This window comes from Leptodactylus fuscus, chromosome 7 (genome assembly GCF_031893055.1).
Source record: "Leptodactylus fuscus isolate aLepFus1 chromosome 7, aLepFus1.hap2, whole genome shotgun sequence".
NCBI lineage: Eukaryota > Metazoa > Chordata > Amphibia > Anura > Leptodactylidae > Leptodactylus > Leptodactylus fuscus.
Window position 1 is genome coordinate 38,654,257 of NC_134271.1, and position 25,650 is coordinate 38,679,906.

Below are 25,650 nucleotides of genomic sequence, written 5' to 3' on the forward strand. Positions count from 1 at the left end.
GTAACTGATAGCCATCATTTATTGTCTGTTTGTGTCCATTATAATAGGTGTTCTGTTGTGTCTTTTTTATCGCAATGAATATTAACAGAATATACTGTATATTCTAATAGGATTTTTCTCTTTTTAGAATTTGTGTGCTGGGCAACCGAACTCTTGCTAGAGGCCAATTTGATTTTTGTGCCAAGACCATGAATGTAGATAATGCAACCGTAGCTACAAAATTGTCCAAACTGTTCTGTGAATCTTCAAATTTCTCCAGTGGTTCATGTGATGAATATTTTCTTAATAACAATGTCAGTGAAATTTCTGGTATTCCTGGAGCAGCCAGTGGCATTTTGTCAGGTGAGCATGAACGCATTTTATTTTAAATGATTTAAAGGGAACACATCACTTGGAAAATACCATGCAAGTTAACGGCAGCATATTATAGAGCAGAAGGAGCAGAAAATATTGATGCTTTTCATTTTTCATTTGTAAAGTCAAGCAGGTGGTCCTATGCACAGTTGCAGAGGGGCAGCTCTAAATCACTAATAGGACCGCTCACCTTGACTTTATAAGGTATAAAAAGCAGAGATTTCATCGCTCAATGACTAGTCATAAGGAATGTTTTCCCATAGACCTATATATTAATTGGATGAGCTCCTTCTGCTCTATAATATGTAGCCAACAAATTTGACTGCATTTTCATGGTGACGGGTTCACTTAAAAGAGGCTGTTTCACCACCACCACCAATTCAAGTTCTTAGTATCTGTTAATAGGTGTTTCTGAACGGATTCCAGCACAGTTGGAATTTTCTGTCTAGCTTCCACTGCTCCCAAGCAATAAGCTCAGTTAGCTTTTCTGCCTGGTGTGCTGTTTAATCTGTGTAATGTCAGAAGGGCAGTATCAGACAGGGCTGTCATTCAGAGCTCCAGTCAGAGACAGCTAGTGTCAAAGCTCTGAATTGCACCCCTTGCCTTCACCTGCCTGACACTGCCCTTCTGATAGTACAGAGCTTAAATATATAACAATCACCACAACGCAGCGCCGCACCTCCCATGAGGCGACCTGAAGCAACCGCTTCAGGCGGCGCTATGCCAGGGCCCCGGGGAGGACGGCATTTTTGCTTACCTAAGCCAGTCCAGGACAAGCTGTCCTGGACTGGCTTAGCGTCACCGAGCGGTGGATTGGGGAGGCCCTGTGGATGCAGCACTGCTTCAGCGGCCTCCCCTCACACTCAGGCAGAGAGCAGGTCCTCTCCGTGCCTGCTCTCTGCCTGCTAACGCCGCTCCGCCACGCCTCCTTCACTACGCCCCTTCCCTTCGCTCCGCCCCCTCCTGGGGGGGGGGGTGCTTTCTGTCGTCCACCTCAGGCGACGAAAAAGGCAGGTTCACACCTGCACAACAAACTGCACTGATTGCTCAGAATCAGTGGGGGCTAGAGAAAAAAATTCAGTCGAGCTGTTCCTATTAAATTATGTAATTGAACTGGGCTAATAATCCAAAAATAACTGTAACCGAGCATCAACCTAGAGAACCGTCATGATTTTGTTCACCCCTTGGTTACTTAGGTGCTGTGACAATATTACAATATTCGTGAGATTCACTGCATTTCTCCTGAATATGACAATACTCAGTATGTAGTCATAAATAGAGATGAGCGAACACTAAAATGTTCGAGGTTCGAAATTCGATTCGAACAGCCGCTCACTGTTCGAGTGTTCGAATGGGTTTCGAACCCCATTATAGTCTATGGGGAACATAAACTCGTTAAGGGGGAAACCCAAATTCGTGTCTGGAGGGTCACCAAGTCCACTATGACACCCCAGGAAATGATACCAACACCCTGGAATGACACTGGGACAGCAGGGGAAGCATGTCTGGGGGCATAAAAGTCACTTTATTTCATGGAAATCCCTGTCAGTTTGCGATTTTCGCAAGCTAACTTTTCCCCATAGAAATGCATTGGCCAGTGCTGATTGGCCAGAGTACGGAACTCTAAGCACACACATTCAGCACTGCTTCATCACGCCAATACAATGCATTAGCCAGTGCTGATTGGCCAGAGTACGGAATTCGGCCAATCAGCGCTGGCTCTGCTGGAGGAGGCGGAGTCTAAGATCGCTCCACACCAGTCTCCATTCAGGTCCGACCTTAGACTCCGCCTCCTCCGGCAGAGCCAGCGCTGATTGGCCGAAGGCTGGCCAATGCATTCCTATGCGAATGCAGACTTAGCAGTGCTGAGTCAGTTTTGCTCAACTACACATCTGATGCACACTCGGCACTGCTACATCAGATGTAGCAATCTGATGTAGCAGAGCCGAGGGTGCACTAGAACCCCTGTGCAAACTCAGTTCACGCTAATAGAATGCATTGGCCAGCGCTGATTGGCCAATGCATTCTATTAGCCCGATGAAGTAGAGCTGAATGTGTGTGCTAAGCACACACATTCAGCACTGCTTCATCAAGCCAATACAATGCATTAGCCAGTGCTGATTGGCCAGAGTACGGAATTCGGCCAATCAGCGCTGGCCAATGCATTCTATTAGCCCGATGAAGTAGAGCTGAATGTGTGTGCTAAGCACACACATTCAGCACTGCTTCATCAAGCCAATACAATGCATTAGCCAGTGCTGATTGGCCAGAGTACGGAATTCGGCCAATCAGCGCTGGCTCTGCTGGAGGAGGCGGAGTCTAAGGTCGGACCTGAATGGAGACTGGTGTGGAGCGATCTTAGACTCCGCCTCCTCCAGCAGAGCCAGCGCTGATTGGCCGAATTCCGTACTCTGGCCAATCAGCACTGGCTAATGCATTGTATTGGCGTGATGAAGCAGTGCTGAATGTGTGTGCTTAGCACACACATTCAGCTCTACTTCATCGGGCTAATAGAATGCATTGGCCAGCGCTGATTGGCCGAATTCCGTACTCTGGCCAATCAGTGCTGGCCAATGCATTCTATTAGCTTGATGAAGCAGAGTGTGCACAAGGGTTCAAGCGCACCCTCGGCTCTGATGTAGCAGAGCCGAGGCTGCACAAGGGTTCAAGCGCACCCTCGGCTCTGATGTAGGAGAGCCGAGGGTGCACTTGAACCCTTGTGCACCCTCAGCTCTGCTACATCAGAGCCGAGGGTGCGCTTGAACCCTTGTGCACACTCTGCTTCATCAAGCTAATAGAATGCATTGGCCAGCGCTGATTGGCCAATGTATTCTATTAGCCTGATGAAGTAGAGCTGAATGTGTGTGCTAAGCACACACATTCAGCTCTACTTCATCGGGCTAATAGAATGCATTGGCCAGCGCTGATTGGCCAGAGTACGGAACTCGACCAATCAGCGCTGGCTCTGCTGGAGGAGGCGGAGTCTAAGATCGCTCCACACCAGTCTCCATTCAGGTCCGACCTTAGACTCCGCCTCCTCCAGCAGAGCCAGCGCTGATTGGCCGAATTCCGTACTCTGGCCAATCAGCACTGGCTAATGCATTGTATTGGCGTGATGAAGCAGTGCTGAATGTGTGTGCTTAGCACACACATTCAGCTCTACTTCATCGGGCTAATAGAATGCATTGGCCAATCAGCGCTGGCCAATGCATTCTATTAGCGTGAACTGAGTTTGCACAGGGGTTCTAGTGCACCCTCGGCTCTGCTACATCAGATTGCTACATCTGATGTAGCAGTGCCGAGTGTGCATCAGATGTGTAGTTGAGCAAAACTGACTCAGCACTGCTAAGTCTCTGCATTCGCATAGGAATGCATTGGCCAGCCTTCGGCCAATCAGCGCTGGCTCTGCCGGAGGAGGCGGAGTCTAAGGTCGGACCTGAATGGAGACTGGTGTGGAGCGATCTTAGACTCCGCCTCCTCCAGCAGAGCCAGCGCTGATTGGTCGAGTTCCGTACTCTGGCCAATCAGCGCTGGCCAATGCATTCTATTAGCCCGATGAAGTAGAGCTGAATGTGTGTGCTTAGCACACACATTCAGCTCTACTTCATCAGGCTAATAGAATACATTGGCCAATCAGCGCTGGCCAATGCATTCTATTAGCTTGATGAAGCAGAGTGTGCACAAGGGTTCAAGCGCACCCTCGGCTCTGATGTAGCAGAGCTGAGGGTGCACAAGGGTTCAAGTGCACCCTCGGCTCTCCTACATCAGAGCCGAGGGTGCGCTTGAACCCTTGTGCAGCCTCGGCTCTGCTACATCAGAGCCGAGGGTGCGCTTGAACCCTTGTGCACACTCTGCTTCATCAAGCTAATAGAATGCATTGGCCAGCACTGATTGGCCAGAGTACGGAATTCGGCCAATCAGCGCTGGCCAATGCATCCCTATGGGAAAAAGTTTATCTCACAAAAATCACAATTACACACCCGATAGAGCCCCAAAAAGTTATTTTTAATAACATTCCCCCCTAAATAAAGGTTATCCCTAGCTATCCCTGCCTGTACAGCTATCCCTGTCTCATAGTCACAAAGTTCACATTCTCATATGACCCGGATTTGAAATCCACTATTCGTCTAAAATGGAGGTCACCTGATTTCGGCAGCCAATGACTTTTTCCAATTTTTTTCAATGCCCCCAGTGTCGTAGTTCCTGTCCCACCTCCCCTGCGCTGTTATTGGTGCAAAAAAGGCGCCAGGGAAGGTGGGAGGGGAATCGAATTTTGGCGCACTTTACCACGTGGTGTTCGATTCGATTCGAACATGGCGAACACCCTGATATCCGATCGAACATGTGTTCGATAGAACACTGTTCGCTCATCTCTAGTCATAAACTGTTTCATGGGTATATGATGCTGCTCAGAATGGAAGAGTGTAATTTGGCTGTTTTATGGTTTTGCAAAAATAAGTGTGTAGTGGATGATGCAAAATGATGGGGAATGGACAGCATACAGATTGCAACCATATATGGTCCGTTTTTACAGACCTATACACTTAAATAGCTAAATAATAATAATTATTATTATTATTTATTTATATAGCACCATTAATTCCATGGTGCTTTAAATCTAGTCTGTGAATACATAACAGGTTAGATAATGTTCTATAATTTAACAAAATAATAATAATACTTTTTATATAGCGCCAACTTATGTCTGAAGCAATGTACCATTTGTAGGGTTCAAATACAGTCAAAAAGATACAAAGTCATAATAGTCATTTCACACAATGAGACTGAGGGCTCTGCTCGCAAGAGCTTACAATCTTTGAGGTATAGGGGGTGACACAAGAGGTATTGGGCGGCATCGGACGTAGCATTGCTTATACAATGGTCAGACAATTTTGTAATAGAGGTTACTGTCATTACACAAACATAAAACTTTGAGCCGTCACCAGTCATGTCCTTTAACATGTGGATGGAGCTTGGACATATAAAGTTAGCCTGAAATGGCATCATATCATGTGGGGTAATGTGGGAGCTGGAACAAAGAAGTGTTAGAAACCGAGATTTCTACGGAACAGCAGCATGGAGAAGACAACAAAAGGTTGGAGAAGAATGGCCTTTCTTAAGGCTATTCCGAAGTGTTACTCAGAAAAAAATTAGTTTGAAAGATAGGATTCCTTTAACCTTTTCGCTGCCAAGGGTCTCTGGAAATTTTGCACCTCCAGTAGCCAGAGCAATTTTCACAGTTTTGAGATGGACAAATCAAACCTAAATTGCAACATTAAAAAAGCATCCAACCCCCCCCCATACCTATATATTTTCTTAAAGTAGACACCTGCAGCATTGTCAGAATGCCACTTGGTACTGTATACGAACAGGCACCTTTATGCAATTTTGATTTAAAGTGAATGTTTTATGAAAAAATGCGAATAAATGTATATTAGTTGTTAAAAGCGGAAACCAAACAAAAAATTAAATGCACCAAACCTCCTAAAAATAAGAGTTCAACATGTGCAGAGTTCATACATATCACTATGGCCTGAACCCGCATGCACGTGTCTTCAGAAAATCGCTAGAACTGGAAGGAACAAAATTCTGCTTTGAAGCTGGAAATGTTAAAAAAGTATCATCCTATAAAATCTAGGGATTACACACCATGAAAAGTAAGTGAACCCCTAAACCCTATATATTTTTTGAAAGTAGACAACCTGAAGATTACAAATGTCTTAATGGGTCATCGATAGCCACATCCACCTTCATGCAACTTTGCGACCAACACAAATAATTTTTTGAAAAAATACGCTAAAACACATATTTGCACCTAAAACTCATGTTCAATCTCACATTCATATACAAAATACTTTTAAAATAATAGCTTATGGTGTATACAATGTGTATATATACTATATGTACCGCAAACATCAACTACAACAAGAGCTCGGACTCCCAAAAACACGAATACAGAAGACAAGCAGGATTTTGCTGTTGTTCACTAATATGTTAAAAAGCTATACTGCACCTACCAAACTGTGACTGTGATACCAAAATCTAACTTTTTTCAGAGTACACAGCATACCGTATATAAAAACACAATTTAATAGTTTATATGTACAACCACCTTCATTCAACTTTGCCGCAAACAGAGATTGCTAGCAAAAATTGCGCAAAAATTCAAATTTGCCACTAAAGTGCGGCTCAAGAAATCCCTTTCTGCAAACATAATGTACTGTCCATAAAACTGCAATATGTGAGGAGTTCATACATACCACACATGTATATATTTACAGGGGCGGGTGTTAAAGAATCGCCAAAATCGCAGAAATGCGCCATCCCATTTTGTGCATGCAAATTAAATAGGACTTTACATAAAAATGTTATTTTCCATCCCCCTATAATAATTTTAGCAATCTATATGTTCATCTCTAGTGATAATCGTTATTACTATTATTTTAGTGCAGGGGTCGGCAACCCCTGGCACGCGTGCCAAGACTGGCACGCGAGGCATACTTTGCTGGCACGGCAGCCAGCCTTCACACTAAAATTTAGAGAGAGAGCGTCCTTTCAGTGCTCTGGTAGAGCTGCAGTGTAGGACACGCCCCCTTCTCTCACTGCCCACCAATCAGAGGTGAGCCTCTCACTGTACAGGATAAGGGCTCCCTGGACCTGCTGTTACATGTGAGGAGGAGCTCCTTCCGTCTGCAGCCCTGAGGAGGAGAAGCAAAGTGAAAGTAAAAACTCCAGGTACGTGTGTGTTACTAACTATTCTCATTAATGTCAGGCATTTGGGGTTATTAATTTAGTGTTAGTAACTCCATGTGCCTCACATTAATAACAGTTAACCCCATCATGTCCCTCACATTAACCCTGTGTGGCTCACATAAGGGTTACTGAGGTGAGAGACATATGGGGGTACTAATGAAGGACCTATATAATGAAGATATTCACTTATTACCTCCATATGTCTCACATATTAGTGTCCCTTATGTAAAGCACACAGGGGGTTAATGTGAGGGACATGATGGGGTTAACTGCTATTAATATGAGGCACATTGAGTTGTAACCTGCAATGCACATGACCAGACTCTTTATCTACAACTGCGGATAAAGTACAGACCTATATATTTCAATTGACCCAGATATACAGCCATTCTTTTTGTGGCTGTGTATCTGGACCAAATTGAAAAACTGAAAACTATGGAGCAGGTCCTGTATGTGTCCTATACATACCCTATATCTGTCCTATACATCCCCTATATCTGTCCTATACATACCCTATATCTGTCCTATACATCCCCTATATCTGTCCTATATGTCTCCTATATCTGTCCTATACATCCCCTATATCTGTCTGTATTTGCAGCCTTGTCAATTCATTTCTAATGTATAGGTCAGTGAAAACCACATGCGTGCCATTTGTATGCAGGAGGCCTAAGGCTGAGGCCCCACGTTGCAGAAATGCAGCATTTTTGTTGCAGATTTTGATGCGGTTTATTTCAACCAAAGCTAAAAATGGCTACAGAAGGAATGGGAAATATATAGGGAGCTTCTTATACGTTTCCCTTCTGCTCAATCCACTCCTGGTTTAGGCTCAGAAAAACACAGCAAAATATGTAACAAAAAAAGCTGTATTCCAACAACGTGGGGGCCTTAGGCTAAAGCCCCACGTTGCAGAAACAGCTTTTTTTCGTTGCAGATTTTGCTGGTTTTTTTGAGCCGAAGCCAGGAGTACATTGAGCAGGAGGGAGACATATAAGAAGCTTCCTATATATTTCCCATTCGTTTTCTAGCCATTCTTGGCTTTGACGGAAAGAAAAACGCAGCCAAATCTGCAATAAAAAAGCTGCATTTTTGTAATGTGGGGCCTCAGCCTTAGTGTGATTCTATTGGATGGTGACACTGTAACTAGATGCAATTATAGCCAAATCCAGTTCCTGGGCAAGGTGCATTCACTTTGTTGAAAGTGTGACACCCATTAATTCCTGGCTGGGGTTTTGCTGTTACTGCACCGCCAGGAACTAAACGTGACAAATTAATCTGCGTTTCACTTAGGGAGCGTTCACACTACCGTTGGTGTCCGACAGCTAGTGTCCACTGCTAATGTCTGTTCAAAATCTTGTGTGGACATTAGCAGCGGACAATAGCTGTGTCTGTGACATTTTGCATTGATTTAAATGGACATCGGGTGCGTTCGTTTACTGTTTGTGGGTGTCCTTAAGTGTCCGTTCCCAAAGATGTCCGACTTTTCAAGCGGACAGAAAAACCTACATGTTGGGTTTTGCTGTCTGCTTGAAAAGTCGGACATCTTTGGGAACGGACAGTTAAGGACAGGCACGGACAGTAAAAGAACGCACCCGGTGTCCGTTTAAATCAATGCAAAATGTCACGGACACAGCTAGAGTCCAATACTGATATCCGCACAAGATTCTGAAGGGACATTAGCAGCGGACACTAGCTGTCGGACACCGACGGTAGTGTGAACGCTCCCTTACAGAATACTGAAGTTACTAATGGCCAAGGACTGGATGGAGCATACAGGTACATTGTGTGTCAGCTCTTTACAGGTATGACCTTACTCTGCTGCCAGTCACATACATTACCACTAGTTGTGGGTTACACATGTACTTACATTGCTTCTAAAGGAAAAGAAAATGTGTATCGAAGCAAATAGTGGTAAGCGCATGTGGCTTGGATCACAGTATGACAGCACCCATGTGCTATATGACTTTAGTGTAGGTGTCGTCAGCTTTACAATTATTGCCCAGCACTCCGAGGACCTCATCTTTGATTTTTTAATTTAAGGGTGCATGCACACTACGTAACGCCGGGCGTGTATGAGAGCCGTACACGCCGGCGTTACAGCAGGGCTGCCGAACACTTCCCATTCACTTCAATGGGAGCGCTCGTAAACGCCGCTGTTACGAGCGCTCCCATTGAAGTGAATGGGAAGTGTTCGGCAGTCTGCTGTAATGCCGGCGTGTACGGCTCTCATACACGCCCGGCGTTACTCAGTGTGCATGCACCCTAAATCGGCACGCCGAACAGAAAAGGTTGCCTACCCCTGTTTTAGTGTGTAACGGACATCACTAGAGACGTACAGTATTTTACTGTAGAAAGCTCAGGTATAGACAGGACAGGGATTGGGTGAAATGTAAACTTTATTTGCGACTTTATGTATATGTTGTGTAAGTGTTTGGTGCGACTTTTTTTTTTGGCTCTGCGACCTGGACGATGGTAAACGTTATGTTCAGGAGGTATAACATAAGAATACCCCACTAGTGAAGCTCAGGGGGGAATTACATTATAACTGTATGTGACAATCAGAGACAAATGTATAGTATACGCTCTGATTGGCAGGAGAAGGGTTAATAGGGACAATAGAGTCCCTGCCACCCCCCTCCTGCTGTCACATACAAGTTATGCAGAGAGTCAGATCGTTTCTCTCTCTCTCTCTCTCTCTGCTGCACTGCTCCGTGTCCCTCTTCCTTTCTTGTTAGGTTGCAAATTGCTTGCTTAGACAGGAGGGGGGGGACATTTTGGAGCTCTATATCTTTGGACTGCATCAACATATCTTGATGCTTTCAATTGCATTTTAAAGAGGAGAATCTCATCTTTAAAATGATATCAAGAACTCGATGATTGGTTGTACAGTTTTGGAGCAATTCACTATTGAAACGCTTTCGGGAATTGAGATCTGCAGTTGGATCTCAATGCCAAATAGTGTTTTCAACAGTGAATGGCTCCAAGACTGTAAGTAAAATCATCAAGTCCCTGGTATCATTTTAAAGATGAGAGTCTCTTCTTTAAAATGCATTTTAAAGCATCAAGATATGTTGATGCAGTCCAGAGATATCGGCATTAGTAGGGAGGACATACTAACTACGTCCTCCGCTACTGAAGTGCCACCTTGGGAGCACGTACAGTGTACATGCCTGGCAGCGAAAGGGTTAAGAAGGTTTTCTCCTCTAGACGTAGAGGATGTCACCTTGTCACTGGTTTGAGTAAAAGATCATTACAATGGTCTTTGTCATCCCTTCATGTATTTGTACATTGTTATTAGAGCTCTCCGCCTTTTTTTCTGAATTAAATAATCCCAAATTTGTTAATCTGTCATTGTACTTCAGTCCACCCATTCCCATAATTCTCTTGGTATTTCATGTAGAGGCTTTAATTAACAAACTCTCCACACTTTCCTTACTGTTTAGCTTGGATCCAGTGGAGAGTTTCCATTCATTTACAGTGTTCCCTTGGCTTAGATGTAATAGATACATCCAAAAAAGGGCTAAGTAGTAATGCTCCATTCAAATAGAGCATCACGCACGTACTTACGTGTGGGCAGAATGCCAACAGAGACTTTCCGCTTAATCTCTGTTCAAATGTTTAAAATGCTTTATTTTAATCTTTTACAGTGCTTAAAAAGGAAGAAAAAAAAAAAAAAAAAAAAAACACACCATGAATTTCTTGGAAGGAATTTAAATGTTTTGACAAATTTGCATTAGGCAAACTATAATAAGCAATCAATACTGTATTCGGGAAGCAAAAAACCTTTAGGCCTACAAGCAAAAATAAATCTAATACCATTTAAATATAACTGGGTCCCAAACAATTTGTATACTGTGTCAAGCAATGGAAGCTTGTTGCTTTCTACCAGCACTGCAGAAGTATGTGTAAGGTGTAAGTACCACTGCTGTCCAGAGATTGCTAAGGGAAGATATAAATCTCCCCCATCCTTGGATTCCTTATCAGGATCAGTTATCCTGGGCCCAACGAGAAATATGTTTGTGCTGGCTATGTGACAGCCATCATCTCTTCTTATTCAGATTCTAAAAGCCTGAGGAAGGCCTCCCACAGCCTGAAACGTTGCTCTCGGCGCTTTGCTCTTATAATATCTATACCCTGTTTTTGATATATTGGTATAACATGGAACAAAATAAAAGTAACAAGCAACCTCAACTACCTGGAGTGCTCTCTATCCTTTAAAGCGATTCGATCATTGGTGTCAGTGGTTTTGAGATAAAGACATTCCTGGATAGCCTTTAAAAAGGCTATTCTACTACTACCTTCTTTTTTTTCGATTCTCCCTGCCATTCTGTTGTAATCTTGGTTAATTACTTTATGTAAATGAGACCACCGAGCACTCAGGGCCTCCAAGCACCCCCTTTTCCCCCCACATCATATCTTTATTCACGCCCCTCCAATGCTTGTGTTCTATCTGCATCTCCATTTGAATTCTCGGACATGCTGAGAACCGCTCTGAACGGAGTGGAACTGCACATGTGCGAGAATTCAAATGCAGCAGCGCGATCTGATGGGAAGAACATCTAGGGAGGAGGAAGGCAGATGGAGCCCAACCAATGGAGGGACATGAATAAAGGTATGTCATGAGGGGGGGGGGGGGGTGCTCAGAGGCCCTGGGGAACGCCCAAGGTGCTCGGTGGGATCATTTACTTAAAGTAATTTACCAGGATTACAACTGAATGGCGGGAAGACTTGAAAAAAAGAAGGTAGTAGTATAATAGCCTTTTTAAAGGTTATGCAGGAATGTCTTTATCTCAAAACCACTGACACCAATGATAGAATCGCTTTAAAATAAGCTTCTATTTAAATTGGTGGGTTCTGGTCAGCCACCGGTGGAATAAGTATACCCATCTGCAAGCTAAGGAGAGTGCTGCTCACATGAATATTGTACCTTTCCATTTATTCACCTGGATGCCGCAGCCACTTCGCTAGGTTACTCAGGGAGTGGGAATCTCAATTCTGTTGGTACAATTATATTTAGCAGACTTTCACAGCTGATTCTGTGCATTTTTTATAATTGTCTTAGGCGGGAGTTTCACTTATAGGAGTATAAAAATTTTCAAAAGTATTCCAAAAGTAATAAGCAATGGAGAAATGGTAAAAGATTTGGCAGACAAAAAGTCAATTTTGTATATTTGGTTAAAGAGAACCTTTCATGGTTTGGGGCACAGGCGGTTTTATATACCGCTGGAAAGCAGACTGTGCGCTGAATTCAGACTGTCAGGAATGCCCTTATAACTGTGAAGAGCTACGGTACCGGCACTGATTGCTCTTCACCCTGGGCACGGATCGTGAAAGCTGACAGTGCGCTGAATTCAGCACACTGTTGGCTTTCCAGCGGTATATAAAACCGCCTGTGCCCCAAACCATAAAAGGTCCTCTTTAAAGCCGCATCATTATTTATGCTCGCTGATGCTTGTTGAGATAACTCTGGGACTTTTTTTTTTTTAATTTCCCTGATTTGATAGTTCTTTTACTATGCTCTACTTTTATTGCAATTTACAGATAACTTGTGGAGCACTTACCTCGACAAAGGTGACATCCTTGAAAAATCAAACATCCATTCATCAGAAGTTCTGGGATCTAAGAGTAAACTTCATCTGTATGTTTTGGCAGACATCACAACTTCATTTACAGTTCTTGTTGGCATTTTTTTCCCATCTGTGACAGGTAATATGTTTTGATCTTAAATAATCAATATAAATGCTTATTTTAACCCATTCCTGTTTGTGAAAGGGCAAATATTAGATCTTAAAACGTGACCTCAGCTTAGGAACTGAGATGACACCATATCCAGCAAATGCCTTCTGAGACATCTGCCAGTAAGGTTCGTCATCTGGAGGTTTAACCTCTCAGATGCTATGTTCAATATTCTCTACCCTTACTTTTTCCAAGCATTTAGCAGAAGGGAATCTTGTGCTATGGTTTCCAATATGTATCCTGCCATTAACAGGCAGCCATTGTCCTTGTTTCAAGTCGTATTGTGAAAGTGAACCTGGACTGCTACAAACTGGAATCATATTATCTTTAGCGATGAGCACAAAGCTTGATCATACTAGGATCTTGTAACGCCATTTCAGCTGATTCACAAAACTGTATAAGCCACAAAAACAATATTGTACTTACAATCTGAGGTTCTGTTGTTCAACTGTTAATTATTATGTTATGTAAACACCATTAAATTGTCAAAACACAAGTAATGTACCGTTTTGTAAACATCATAAATGGCTAATCTTTATTTAAGTAGATGATACTTTAACGTGGATACATTTTTGTCAAGGTGGAGACATGCTAGAGTAACAGGGCTTCACTTTTGCCAAGGTGGATACGTGCTAGAGTAATACTGATGTATAGAGAGGGCTCAGGAGCAGAGCTTTCTCCATTCACTGTAGATGCCAGCTGTACAATGCTGCTAACAGTTACGTACAGTTGGTTCGGACACCAATCGCAGCTGTTAAAACTTTAGGTGCCACCATCTTTGTTCAATCTCTGCTCTGTGGAATGCCACAGGATGGTGGTGATCGGTTGCCATGACAGCTGTGAGCCTAAGATAAGATAATCCTTTAATAGTCCCACAGTAGGGAAATTTCAGTATGTTACAGCAGCATAGTAATACAGATACAGGATAATACACAGTAATATATTACGGAAGTAGACACACATATGCTGAGAAGAGAAGATATACTAGGAGTCCATAGCAGCTAAGGAAGAGAAGAAAGAAAGAAGGTAGACTTAAGAATCATTTAGTTTTCTGTGTGGAGTGATCTTCGCTTGGTCTGATGTAGATTATGTAGCCTGATCGCGGTTGGAAGGAAGGACTTGCGATAACGCTCCTTCTCACACTTGGGGTGAAGCAGTTGGTCACTGACAGTGCTGCCAAGTGCCATCAAGGTTTCATACATGGAGTGGGATTTGTTCTCCTGCATAGAGCTCACCACAGACAGTATCCTTCTGTCACCCACCACCTTTAATGGGTCCAGGGGGCTCCCCAGGACAGAGCTGGCCCTTCTGATCAGCCTGTCAAGTCTATTTCTGTCCCTGGTTGATATACTGCTCCCCCAGCAGGCCACACCGAAAAAGATGGCTGAAGCAACCACAGAGTTGAAGAAGGACCTAAGAAGTGGCCCCTGGATTCCAAAGGCCCTCAGCCTTTTGAGCAGGTAGAGCCTACTGTGACCCTTTCTGTGCAGCGCCTCCAGGTGATCAGCCCAGTCTAGTTTACTATTGAGGTGCACACCCAGGTACTTATAGGTCTTGACTATCTCAATGCATGTCCCTTGGATCTTCACCGGGATCGGAGCGCTTCTCTGTTTACTAAAGTCCACCACCATCTCCTTGGTCTTCCCAGCATTAATCCTGAGGTGGTTTTGCTGGCACCATTCAACAAGATCCCAGTTTAAGTTTCTGTATTCCCTATCGTCACCATCAGTGATGAGGCCTACTATTGCAGAGTCATCGGAGTACTTCATTTTTTTTTTTTCAATGTAGATTGTAAGCCCCACAATGTACATTTTTCCCTATCAGTATGTCTTTGGAATATGGGATGGAAATCCATGCAAACATGGGGAGAACATACAAATTCCTTACAGATGGTTCATTGGAGTACTTCTGTTAGTAAGGCAGCATTCACACTGAGTAACGCTGGCGTTTTTTGTGCTTATTTTGGCACGTAGCACCGCGTTTACACCGCGTTTGCACTGCGCTATTTTGTGGTGGCGTTGTGTGGCGTAAACGCGACGTTTACGCGGCGCTACGTGCCAAAATAAGCACAAAAAACGCCAGCGTTACTCAGTGTGAATGCTGCCTTACTAACAGAAGTACTCCAATGAACCATCTGTAAGGAATTTGTATGTTCTCCCCATGTTTGCATGGATTTCCATCCCATATTCCAAAGACATACTGATAGGGAAAAATGTACATTGTGGGGCTTACAATCTACATTGAAAAAAAAAAAATGAAGTACTCCGATGACTCTGCAATAGTAGGCCTCATCACTGATGGTGACGATAGGGAATACAGAAACTTAAACTGGGATCTTGTTGAATGGTGCCAGCAAAACCACCTCAGCTGGATGAGTTGTACCTAAAGTCAGCAGTGTACAGTGTGAAGAGAAATGTGGCAAGAACTGTACCTTGCGGTGCCCCCATACTACAGATCACAGTTTCAGACACACAGTCCCAGGCTCTCACATACTGAGGGCGGTTTGTGAGGTAGTCTAATATCCAGTTGGACAGGTGATGGTCCACTCCACCAAGGTTCAGCTTCTCCCTTAATATCACTGGCTGAATGGTGTTGAACGCCCTGGAGAAATCAAAGAACATTATTCTCACAGTGTTCCTGGGTTTCTCCAGGTGAGAGAGAGCTCTGTGAAGAAGGTGGATGATGGTGTCATTCACCTCAATGCCAGGCCGATAGGCAAACTGGAGGGGGTCCAGAGCGGCGCACACTAGAGGGTGTAGGTGTGTCAGGACCAGTCTCTCTAGGACCTTCATCAGGTGGGATTTCAACGCTTCAGGTCGATAGTCATTGTAGGCCATCGGGTTGGGTTTCTTTGGGACTCGTACCACACAAGATGTTTTCCACAGTTGAGGTACCACTCCCAGGTTTAGACTCATATTGTACATGTGCGTAATAATACCACACAGCTGGTCTCCGCACATTTTAAGAACTCTTGCGCTTAAACCATCGGATCCTCCAGCCTTGTCTGCTTTAATCTTCTCGATTTCCCTACACACTTGAGACTCCTTGAGGATCAGATAGCCAGATTGCAATTGACTACAAGTCGGTGGGGGTTGGCTCTTGGTGTGTGAGGGGAGGGGGGGTTGAATGACATGCTGGTGAAGGGAGAGTTGGTTTGGAGTCAAATCTATTGAAGAATAGATTTAGCTCGTTGAGCCACTTCCTGTCGCCTTCTGTCTGGGGATCTGCCTTTTGTTTGTGTCTGGATATTACCTTAAGGCTATCCCACACGTTGGAGACCCTACCTTCCCCCATCTTTAGTTCCATCTCCTGCCTGTAGTTGGCTTTCCCCTCTCTGATCAGTTATCTCAACTGTTTTTGCACCCCCCCCCCCCCAGGCCATTTTTGTCCCCAGACCTAAAGATTCTTTTTTTCTGCTGAATTAACTGAATGGATTGTCCTATCGGCACTGAGTGAGTGATGTCCCTTGTCCTATCTCCCAGGACTGTGGTTATAGCAACGCTGTGTAAACAATGGGAGGAATAAGGTCACATAGCAGGCAAAAAAGAAGAATTTCTAAAGCAATATATTTATGAAAAGGCTTCAAATTACATAAGCTACCAGTATAGATAGGATCCTTGAGATGGGACAATCCCTTTAAAGTTTTTTTTCTTTGGGCGTGGTTTTAGGCAGCCTTGGTCCATGTCACTTTCTGCAGCCATTTTAGTGCTTCATAGCTGTGTGACTAGACTTACTAACACTTTGGGCTTGTGAAGGCATCAGTTTTTAACCAGCAGTTAGCCTCAGGAAAGATACCAACGGGGCTGCATCAATACCACTACTACCAAAGCCATTATAGTATTGTATTATCGCTTGTCACTGTTCTTGGGTCAAATAAGCCCACCTTGGTTCATATCATCGTATTTACGTTTGGATCCATCTAACCTGAGCTCTTTCCGGTCCGGTCTGCACCACTGCTTTGGATACAAAGGTAGGAATGTTACACAGCCACTATCAGTTACACCTTCATTCGCCTTCATGTGGGGACAGACCAGCAATGAAATCAGTTGAAGAAGTTTGGGTTAATTCTGCTACATCTGTATGATTTCTCATATGTCTGGTAAAAGTAGATATTACCCAGGTGAGGAAGCCTTTAAACCATGAAACTTGGGTGACCTGACATGTCTGTTTATGACATTTTCTCAAAATGTGCCATAAATGTCTGATAGACGTGTGTTCCACCTCTGGGGTCTGCATCCATCTTAGACTGACAGTCTCATGGCTGCAGTGAATGAGTGACCCTGTACATTCACTTCTGGCAATAGCTGAGCAGAAAGGAGCTGATATTCTCAAAATCGCCAATACGATATGTTGAAATGTCTGTGTGTGCATTCTTCTGCACTGCAAACGGGATCAGGGTGCCAGAGGTAAGATCTGTATCTAACCGACATTCATGACATTTACTGTAGGTCTGCCAAAAATGTCCCAGATGTGAATACCGCATTACCTACACTGTGTCAAAAATCTTTAAAGAGTTGATGGGGGCCACATGGTGGCTCAGTGGTTAGCACTGCAGCCTTGCAGCGCTGAGTCCTGGTGTTCAAATCCCGCCAAGGGCAAAAAACCATCTGCAAGGAGTTTGTATGTTCTCCCCGTGTTTGCATGGATTTCCATCCCATATTCCAAAAAAGACATACTGATAGGGAAAAAATGTACATTGTGAGCTCTATGTGGGGCTCACAATCTACATTTACTAAAAAAAAAAAAATCTTTTAAGAGTTTGTCTGGGTTAAACAGTTATTTTTAAAATAATCTGGGGAGGGTGAAAAAAAATACAGCCTGCACTCACAGCTAACAGCTGCGAATGGTGCCGACACCAATCAATGACAAATGGGTGCCTATTGAAGGTTCCCAGGCTTGTCACTATATCCCTTCTATTACACGCTGCCAGAGGCAACAAGTAATAGAAGGCAATGTACTTTACTATTCACTGCAATATATCAGTATTGCAGTGAATAGTATGAATGATCAGACCCCCTAGAGTTCAAGTTTCCTATGGGGTCTGAAAGTAAAAAAGTAAAAGATAAAGAAAAAAAAGTTTTTGAAAGCAAGTTCAAACCACCCCCCTTTCTCTATATCACATATAAAAATAAACAAATAGTAATAAACATAACCATTTAAGGTGTTTCCCAGCGCTCCAAAAAAATCTAAATGGCCAAATTTTTCAACACTGCGCCACCTTTAAAAAATGGGATAAAAAAGAGATAAAACTATCAGAACTTCCCCAAAATGGTATCAATAAAAACGTTGTCTTGTCCTGCATAATAATATGCCATACCCAGCTCCATACACATATATAGAAATGTTACAGGTGTCAGATCATGGTGACACACAGATTTTTTAATTGCATAAAAACATTGCAAATACTATAGAAATTTGGTATTGCTGAAGAATATAGGTAAAGTGATTTTTACTGCATAGTAAATGCCGTATAAATTAAGCCCATAAAAAACTGGTGAAAAGGCAAACTAATTTCACCTCATTCAGGATGTTTTTCCAGCTTCCCAGTACATTGTACAGGATATTAAATGGTGTCTTTTGTCCCGCAAACAATAAGTCTTCATGTGACTATGTGACCTGAAAATTGAAAAAATATGGCTCTTAGAATGGGTAGAGGGAAAAACGAAAATGAAATAACAGCTCGGCTGTCTCTGACTCTTGTGGTCGGGATTAGCAACCAGTTTTTCTCCTCTCAGCATTGTTTGCCAAGATAGGAATAACCCTTTAGGAGAAACATAGAGATCTTTTGAAATGTTTTTGATGGACATAAATATACTGACCACTTTGGTACTTTACTCGCCACAGGTATAGTTATTTTCTGGTGCTTTCATGCCAGTTGAATTTTTTTCTGACTTTTACAGGTATTATGGCTGGAAGTAATCGATCTGGGGACCTTCGAGATGCTCAGAAGTCAATTCCTGTTGGCACCATTTTGGCCATAGTTACTACCTCGCTGATCTGTATCCTTTTGAGAATTTTTCACACAGTATGTCACAAAAGAACTTTGAATAACTGTAAACTCTGAGTTACAATGCTGTCCTGTTTAATAAATCCATTCTTATAAATCATAAAAGAGTAAAGGGGTCCTTTTGAAGGCACTTGTTTATTTGTCAGTGTAGAAAGTGGCTACAAAGACTTGTCTTTCTCTGGAGGATCTGTCCTGCCTTACCGAGATTTAAATGGCAATGTGTAATGATTCATTTTCTCTGCTGGTGGATCTACATGGGTACTAAGTAAAATAGTACTTTCCATTTTAATTTCCTACAAATTATAGATAAAGATCGCTGGAGGGCTGAACCCCCCGCTAATTTGTCGTCAACATTTTCTCTAGAGGCCCTACTATTAAGTGCATACAAATGGTAGGCTTTTGCTTTATAAAACAATTTTTATTTTATTTTTTTTCTTCATGAGCTCGTTTTTATGAAGAGGAATCTTAATTAGCGGCAAATATGCAGTGTCCAGGATATTTCTGTTTCACACTTTCATGTGAGGACGAATAGTGGATTGGATTCCAGAAGAGGTTTCCTTTATGCAATTTTTTCAATTTTTTTTGCTTTATGGAATTCATTTCTGTAGTAAACAATAGAGGCAAATATAACAAATTATGTGTGGGTAAATGACCATAGCAACAAAGTGAACCAGCCACACAAAATATATGAATAAAAATTAACTTTTATTGAGTGCTCCTAAAAAGGTGTAGCAACATATATACATACAAAATATATAAACAAACATAAAACAAAATCATATAGGGGTAGACAATGCTACAAATACCAACTTGTCAGCCATGGAATGTACACTGGATGGCAACACTAATATCATAGTACAAAGGTCTCAACCATAGCTAAAACTGAAAGTGTCAAATAATAAAGTGTTGTAAATGAAAACAACAAATAATCAGTGTAATAACCCACAGATAGCTATGAGACTGCCCACATAAGATGATCCAAGATTAGCCTCCATACATACCAACAGTAAAGGGACCCGACGCACATTTCACCTGTACTTGACAGGTTTCGTCAGGGGACCCCTACCCCTGTGCGTGGTTTAGGACAGGTGGAATTTTAATTAATTAATAAATTCAACACTGACCCCCCCACCCCTATAAGAAGGTAAGAGGAACCTCCTCCCCTTGTGTTTTTTTCTGTCCTGTGTGCAGGACAGGTGGAAGGAGTTTTCCCTTACCTCCTTGTGTCTTTTTACTTTTCTGTGGGAACAGTCCTACCTGTTCCCCCCTCCTGTGCCAGCTCGGAGGCTTCCTGTCGGCGGTGTTCTCGGCGCCGGCGGCTCCTCCTCTCTGCGCATGCGCGGCTTCTCCACTCGGCGCATGCGCGGGAGACGCCGAGAACCGCTTTTACCGTGGAGAAGATGTCAAAACTCCTCAGGTCCAGGTGGGCGTGATGTTGAAGAGAGGGAAGCCTCAGACTCCATCTATAGAAGGTCCAGGACCTTCCAATGTGCGCCTGCAGGGAGTCCCAACAAAGGGCCGAACCATCGGTGAGAGAGTTGAAGACTTTCATCAGTCAGGGTCGGAGTTCAGGGCCGAGTTTCTTTTAGTAGACCAGAGTAATGCCATCTGGGCCTGGAGTCTTACCCGTGGCCATGTTGGAGATTGCTAAGGATATCTCCTCTTCAACGATGGGAGATTCTAAGTTTTCCAAGTCTTCTGGGGACAGTGACAGGAGACTTGATGAGGAGAGATAAGAGCGAAGGCGATCGCAAAACACCATATCAGGGACAGTGTGGGGGGGGGGGGACCAGATTCAACTGAGTACAAGGAGGTGTAGTAGTCCCGAAAAGTGGCCGCAACATTAAGGGGCAGTTGTACTTGAGTACCTTAAGTGGAATGGATACAGGGGACATAAGTAGAGAATTGTTGGGCACATAGGGCCCTAGCTAGGGAGCGTCCACTCTTGTTGCCAAACTCGTAGAAGTGTCATCTGCATTTAGCTAGGGCCCCCTTAGCCCTGTCTGTGGCGTGTGTACTTAGTTCTTCCCGGGCGCTGGCAAGCTAGGAGTAAAAATCGGGAGTGACTTGTTGCTTGAGGAGGAGCTCCAAAGAGCAGATCCGCTGGAGCAGGGAGTCAATGTGAGCTCGGCGTTCTTTTTTTCAAGCGGGAGCCATGCTGCATCAGAATGCCCCGGATCACACACTTGTGGGCCTCCCACACCGTTGAGGGGGGGTCGACCCCTGATGTCTCCTCTCTCACGAAAAACTCCTCCAAGCGGGCCTTGATGTCGGCCAAGATAGTTGTGTCATCAAATAGTGACGTGCTAAGCTTCCATTGACGCTAAAAGGGAGTAGGAGAGGACAAGGACACCGATAAAGTAACCAGAGCGTGGTCAGAAAAGGTAATACTGTCAATCTCCGCAGACATCAAAGAATGGAGGTGTTGGTGACAGATAAAGAATTAATCGATGCGGGAATAGCGATTATGAACCAGGGAGTAGTAAGAGTAATCTCTGTCCGAGGGGTGGAGCAGTCTCCTGGAATCCACGAGTTGGTGGGAGTGAAGGTCCCTCTTAACCCCTCTGAGGAGTGAGTGAGAGTGGGAGGAAAGGCCAGTAGAGGAGTTTAGGGAAGGGTCCAAGGCAAGCCAGTTCGGAATAGATATAGGGGCCACATCCAGTGAGGTGAATAAATCAGGCAGGTCCATCAGGGTGCGGACAACCACTGAGGGTGAACCAACACGGGCAATCAGATAAAAAGGGTGACCCCATCTATAGGATCCACCTCTATCCTTGATGAGAGCAAGCACCGGTTGGAGGGCATGGCGCATGGCTAACATGCGTGTCGAGACATCAGGGTAGAGCTTTACTGAGGTGTCTTCAAAGGGCACTGGGCCCATAGCCCATGCGTGCCTAAGGATTTGTTCCTTATCTGTAAAGTAATGAAGCCTGCACAGGACGTATCTAGGGTTAGCCGGGTCAATTGGGCCAGAACGCTGGACTCTATGCACCCGGTCTATCACGAAGGTAGCCTCCAGGGGGTGTTGAGTCACGACATTGAAGATTGTTTTGATTCTGGCAACCAGGTCGTCCTGAGGGCCCTTCTCCAGAACGCCATGTAGGCGAATATTGTTTCTGCGACCACGATTTTCTTGGTCATCCAGGAGTAAGGCAATATTCTGGAGGTGGACCTCAGAGTGAGATTGATTCCTCTCCACAGCAGAAAGGCGTTGCTCCAAGGAGAGCAGTGTTTGATCTGCACTGTCAGCTCTGGTGGTAATCTGAGACACATCAGATTTGACAGCATCAAGGGCCTGAGCCTGGGATTGCTCTAGTTGGGAAACTACATCATCCAAGTCTTGTTTGGTAGGAAGAGCTTAAATAAGGTCCCGGAGTAGTTGAAAGTCTGCAGGAGCTATGTGGGCTGCCGGGCACTGTGGTGGGGCTGAATCTGAGGGTTGTATGCCAGGTCCATGGGTGATGGTAGACACTGAGGGAGGCGGTTGTGACTGGCGCAGTGTTGGGGACAGGGGTGCCATGTCTTTAGTGTGAGATGTTACGGCTGGGGTCCCGCTGCGGGAGAGGTAGCTAAAGATGGATGGTGAGTGAGTGAGAGAGCGGCTTGAGGTGCGGGCGGGAGCAGTTAGGGCATCTTCTGGTTATGTCATGGTGAGAAATTACTGTAGATGGTAATGGAGGTGCACTCGCGGTTTCACCAGGTCTTACATGGGGCGGTCACACAGTTCCATAGTCAAACCCGGTATTCGGGTATTACATAAATGTGTCAAGGTCTCTGCTAGCCGGGTAATTCTCGCCAGGGAGGGTTATCCAGGAACACAAAAAGCGGGTTCCAAGGTTTAGAGGAGACAACAGTTTCTGAGCTAACAAGTGTTTTCGGTACGCAGAGGAGGCACACAGCAGAGCACACACCCTGCAGCATGTGGGGGAAGGCGAGGAGCCCCCCACTGATGGTGGAGTAGGGGCTCGACACTGCCTTCACCCCACTGCAACCTACAGTAAAAATTAGTTCTTTAGTAGAGATGTCCCTGGGGGGGGTTTGTAGGGTTTCAAATAATAGGGTGGGGTGCTCACAGTATTGCTGGAGTGATGTTCTGGTCCAATGCCCTTTGGGACAGGAGTGAATCCAGACTATACCTGGGAATCTTTTCAGACCACAGGTGTGCTCAAATAAGCAGTCTCGGTGAGCTAGGATCTAGGCCAAAGTCCAGGGCCCACAGTAGTCAGAGATTGGCATGTTGTTTCAGTACCGACGTAATGTACAGCTCTATAATGGCACAGTTCAGTTGGAGGGGAGGTCAGGGGTGATGTGGTGGGCAGAAGGATCAATGCTGTAAATCACTCACCAGGGACAGATGGTATAGTAGTAGGTTAGCATCCAGGCAGCTCCTATGCAGCGTGCAGGCAGCGTGGAGGAGAGTATCTGCTGGGTCCTCACTCCCCCGGCTTAACTAGATGCACGGAGAGATCTGCTGTCGGGACAGCCTATGGTATGCAGACAGGGTGCCGCTTCTGTCCAGAGTGCAGGGGAAGGAGGGAGAGTAGAGAGACACCGAGTCCAGTGTAAGTCACTCACCAGGCCCAACAGGATGGCAGGTCAGAGTCCAGGCAGCTCCTTTGCAGCGTGGAGGAGAGTGTCTGCTGGAGGCCTGATCGTTGAGGCCAAGCAGACCGCAGGCTCTGAGGACACTCCCTGGCTTCACTGAGGCGAGTCAGACAGAGTGCGAGGAGTTTAGTCTTTACATGTGGTATTTTTGTGTTTGAGAGAAATTGTACAAGGTATGTGATGCATTTTCTCCTTCAACCCCTTGTGAATATCCTAATTTTAGCGCTCTTTCCATTCTAGCCCCACCATGTACTCATAGAGAAGATTATGACCACTGTAAGCCGATGGCTGGTCAGGTAATGGAGGGGGTGTACATCTCACCCAGACTACTAAGGTGGGTGAGATGAGAAAACTCCAGAAAGAACATTTCTCAGCAGATAACTATTGTCTGCTGAGGGTTATTTCAGAGTTCCAGTTACTGGGCTGGATTTTTAGGAATGGCAGGTAGGTTGGTAGTGGGACCTGTCATTCTACCCCCCCTCCAGTCCACACTTTGGGGATGTTCCGGCAGCGACTCAGCTGCAGAGAGTCTAATCGTCAAGGAGGCTTAAGGAGTCAGCTCCACCAGCAGACTTTGGCAGAGCATGGCTGGAGTGCCAAACAGAGAGGTCATATTTTTGGAGTTGTGTCCTGAATGACTCAACCGGCTTTTGATTTCTTTGATTATAGGTGAGGTAAGCTATTCTATGTTTAGTTAGAGCCTAGCCGGCGCAGGTATTTATTTTTGTATTGTTTCCTTTTGTTGCTGCACTACCTTTTTGAATGAAAATAAAACTCTACCTTTGCTTTGGACTAAAGAAACTGAACTTGTGTGTCTATGCCACCCCACCTAACAACCCCAGACCCGGACAATTGGTGGAGGATGCCGGCGTACAGTGGTTGCTAGGGGCAACGACATGTCCACTCCTTGCTGGAGAAATTTTTTTCTTTATGTCCTGGGTAAAGGCTGCTGCCGCTATACAAACCTGGACTATGGAGGAGATACTGAAGCATCTCATGCAGTTCAGTGTGCAGCAACAGGAGACCAACCATTTGCTGATGGAGCAAATTGCGCTCCTCAAAGAGACTGGTGTCACTGGCCTGCAGAGACCTGTGGAGCACAGAGATGAAAAGCAGGCTGTGCAAAGAGCTTTGCAGAAGATGACCCCAGATGATGGCGTGGAGGCCTTCCTGACTGTGTTTGAGAGAGTGGCCGAATGGGAGAAACTGCCAGCTGCTGACTGGGTAGACTTCATTGCACCCTGTTTGACCGGTGAACCCCAGAAGGCCTATTATGACCTCTGCCAGCAAGATGTCCAGGACTATGATAAACTAAAGGTGGAAATTCTTGCTCGGCTGGGGGTAACCACTGCTGTCCATGCCCGGCAGGTACATACCTGGAGCTACCAAATGGACAAGCCTGCCAGATCCCAGATGTACAACCTGATTCACCTGGTGAAAAAGTGGCTGGAACCAGACACCTGTACCCCTGCACAGATGGATGGTGGAGAAGGTGGTCCTAGACCGGTTCTCAAGAGATCTTCCTCCTGCGTTGCAGCGCTGGGTTGGACATGGAGACTCCAAAGATGCCAACCAGCTTGTCAGGCTTCTGGAGAGGTACCTGGCGACTGAGGCTGAACACTGTGATGACCGTACAGCGTGACCATCCCCAAAGAACACCCGGCGGAGGGCACCTCCCGGTAAGACTTTATTTGAGAGCGGAGGGAAAAGAGCTTGAGATATGTTTTCTAGGAAGTCCACCAGCCCAAGAAGGGACTCTGCTGGAAAAACCAGGGCTGGTACAGTGTTGGAGATGCCATGAGCGGGGACATATTGCTTCCCAGCGCCCATTCACCTCTGAGCCAATGGACTGTAACACTAGTAAGCGTCAATCATTATTTGCAGTTCCTGCCTGTGCTGTGGCATCGGGACTAGAGACTGGGCCGCAGGTCAGTAACATTGTGGTGAATGGTTATCCTGTCCAGGCGTTGCTGGATTCTGGTAGCCTAGTCACTCTGGTGCATGCTAGCTTCATAGCTGGGGGCTTTTTTCCAAAGAAACGTATGAGTGTACTTTGCATCCATGGCGATACCAAGGACAACACCGTGTCTAATATCAAAATAGAGACTATAGTAGGATCTGTTTATTATGAAGCGGGTGTTGTAAAAAAAACTTTATGCATAATGTGATGTTGGGACGTGACTTCACGTTGTTCT

The 25,650-nt window shown here is 44.8% G+C and overlaps 1 protein-coding gene across 2 annotated transcripts in view; it reads left to right on the forward strand.

Moving 5' to 3' along the window:
* SLC12A4 (solute carrier family 12 member 4) overlaps nt 1-25,650 on the forward strand; it is a 154,068-nt gene that overhangs the window by 74,022 nt on the left and 54,396 nt on the right. Inside the window, exons 8-11 of one of the 2 annotated variants that reach the window (XM_075281778.1) lie at nt 128-342; nt 12,649-12,678; nt 12,760-12,813; nt 18,744-18,842. In XM_075281778.1, the coding sequence (XP_075137879.1) occupies nt 128-342; nt 12,649-12,678; nt 12,760-12,813; nt 18,744-18,842 (398 nt within the window). Of the gene's footprint in view, nt 1-127; nt 343-12,648; nt 12,814-18,743; nt 18,843-25,650 lie in introns of both variants that reach the window. The other variant, XM_075281777.1, reaches the window with a different exon arrangement.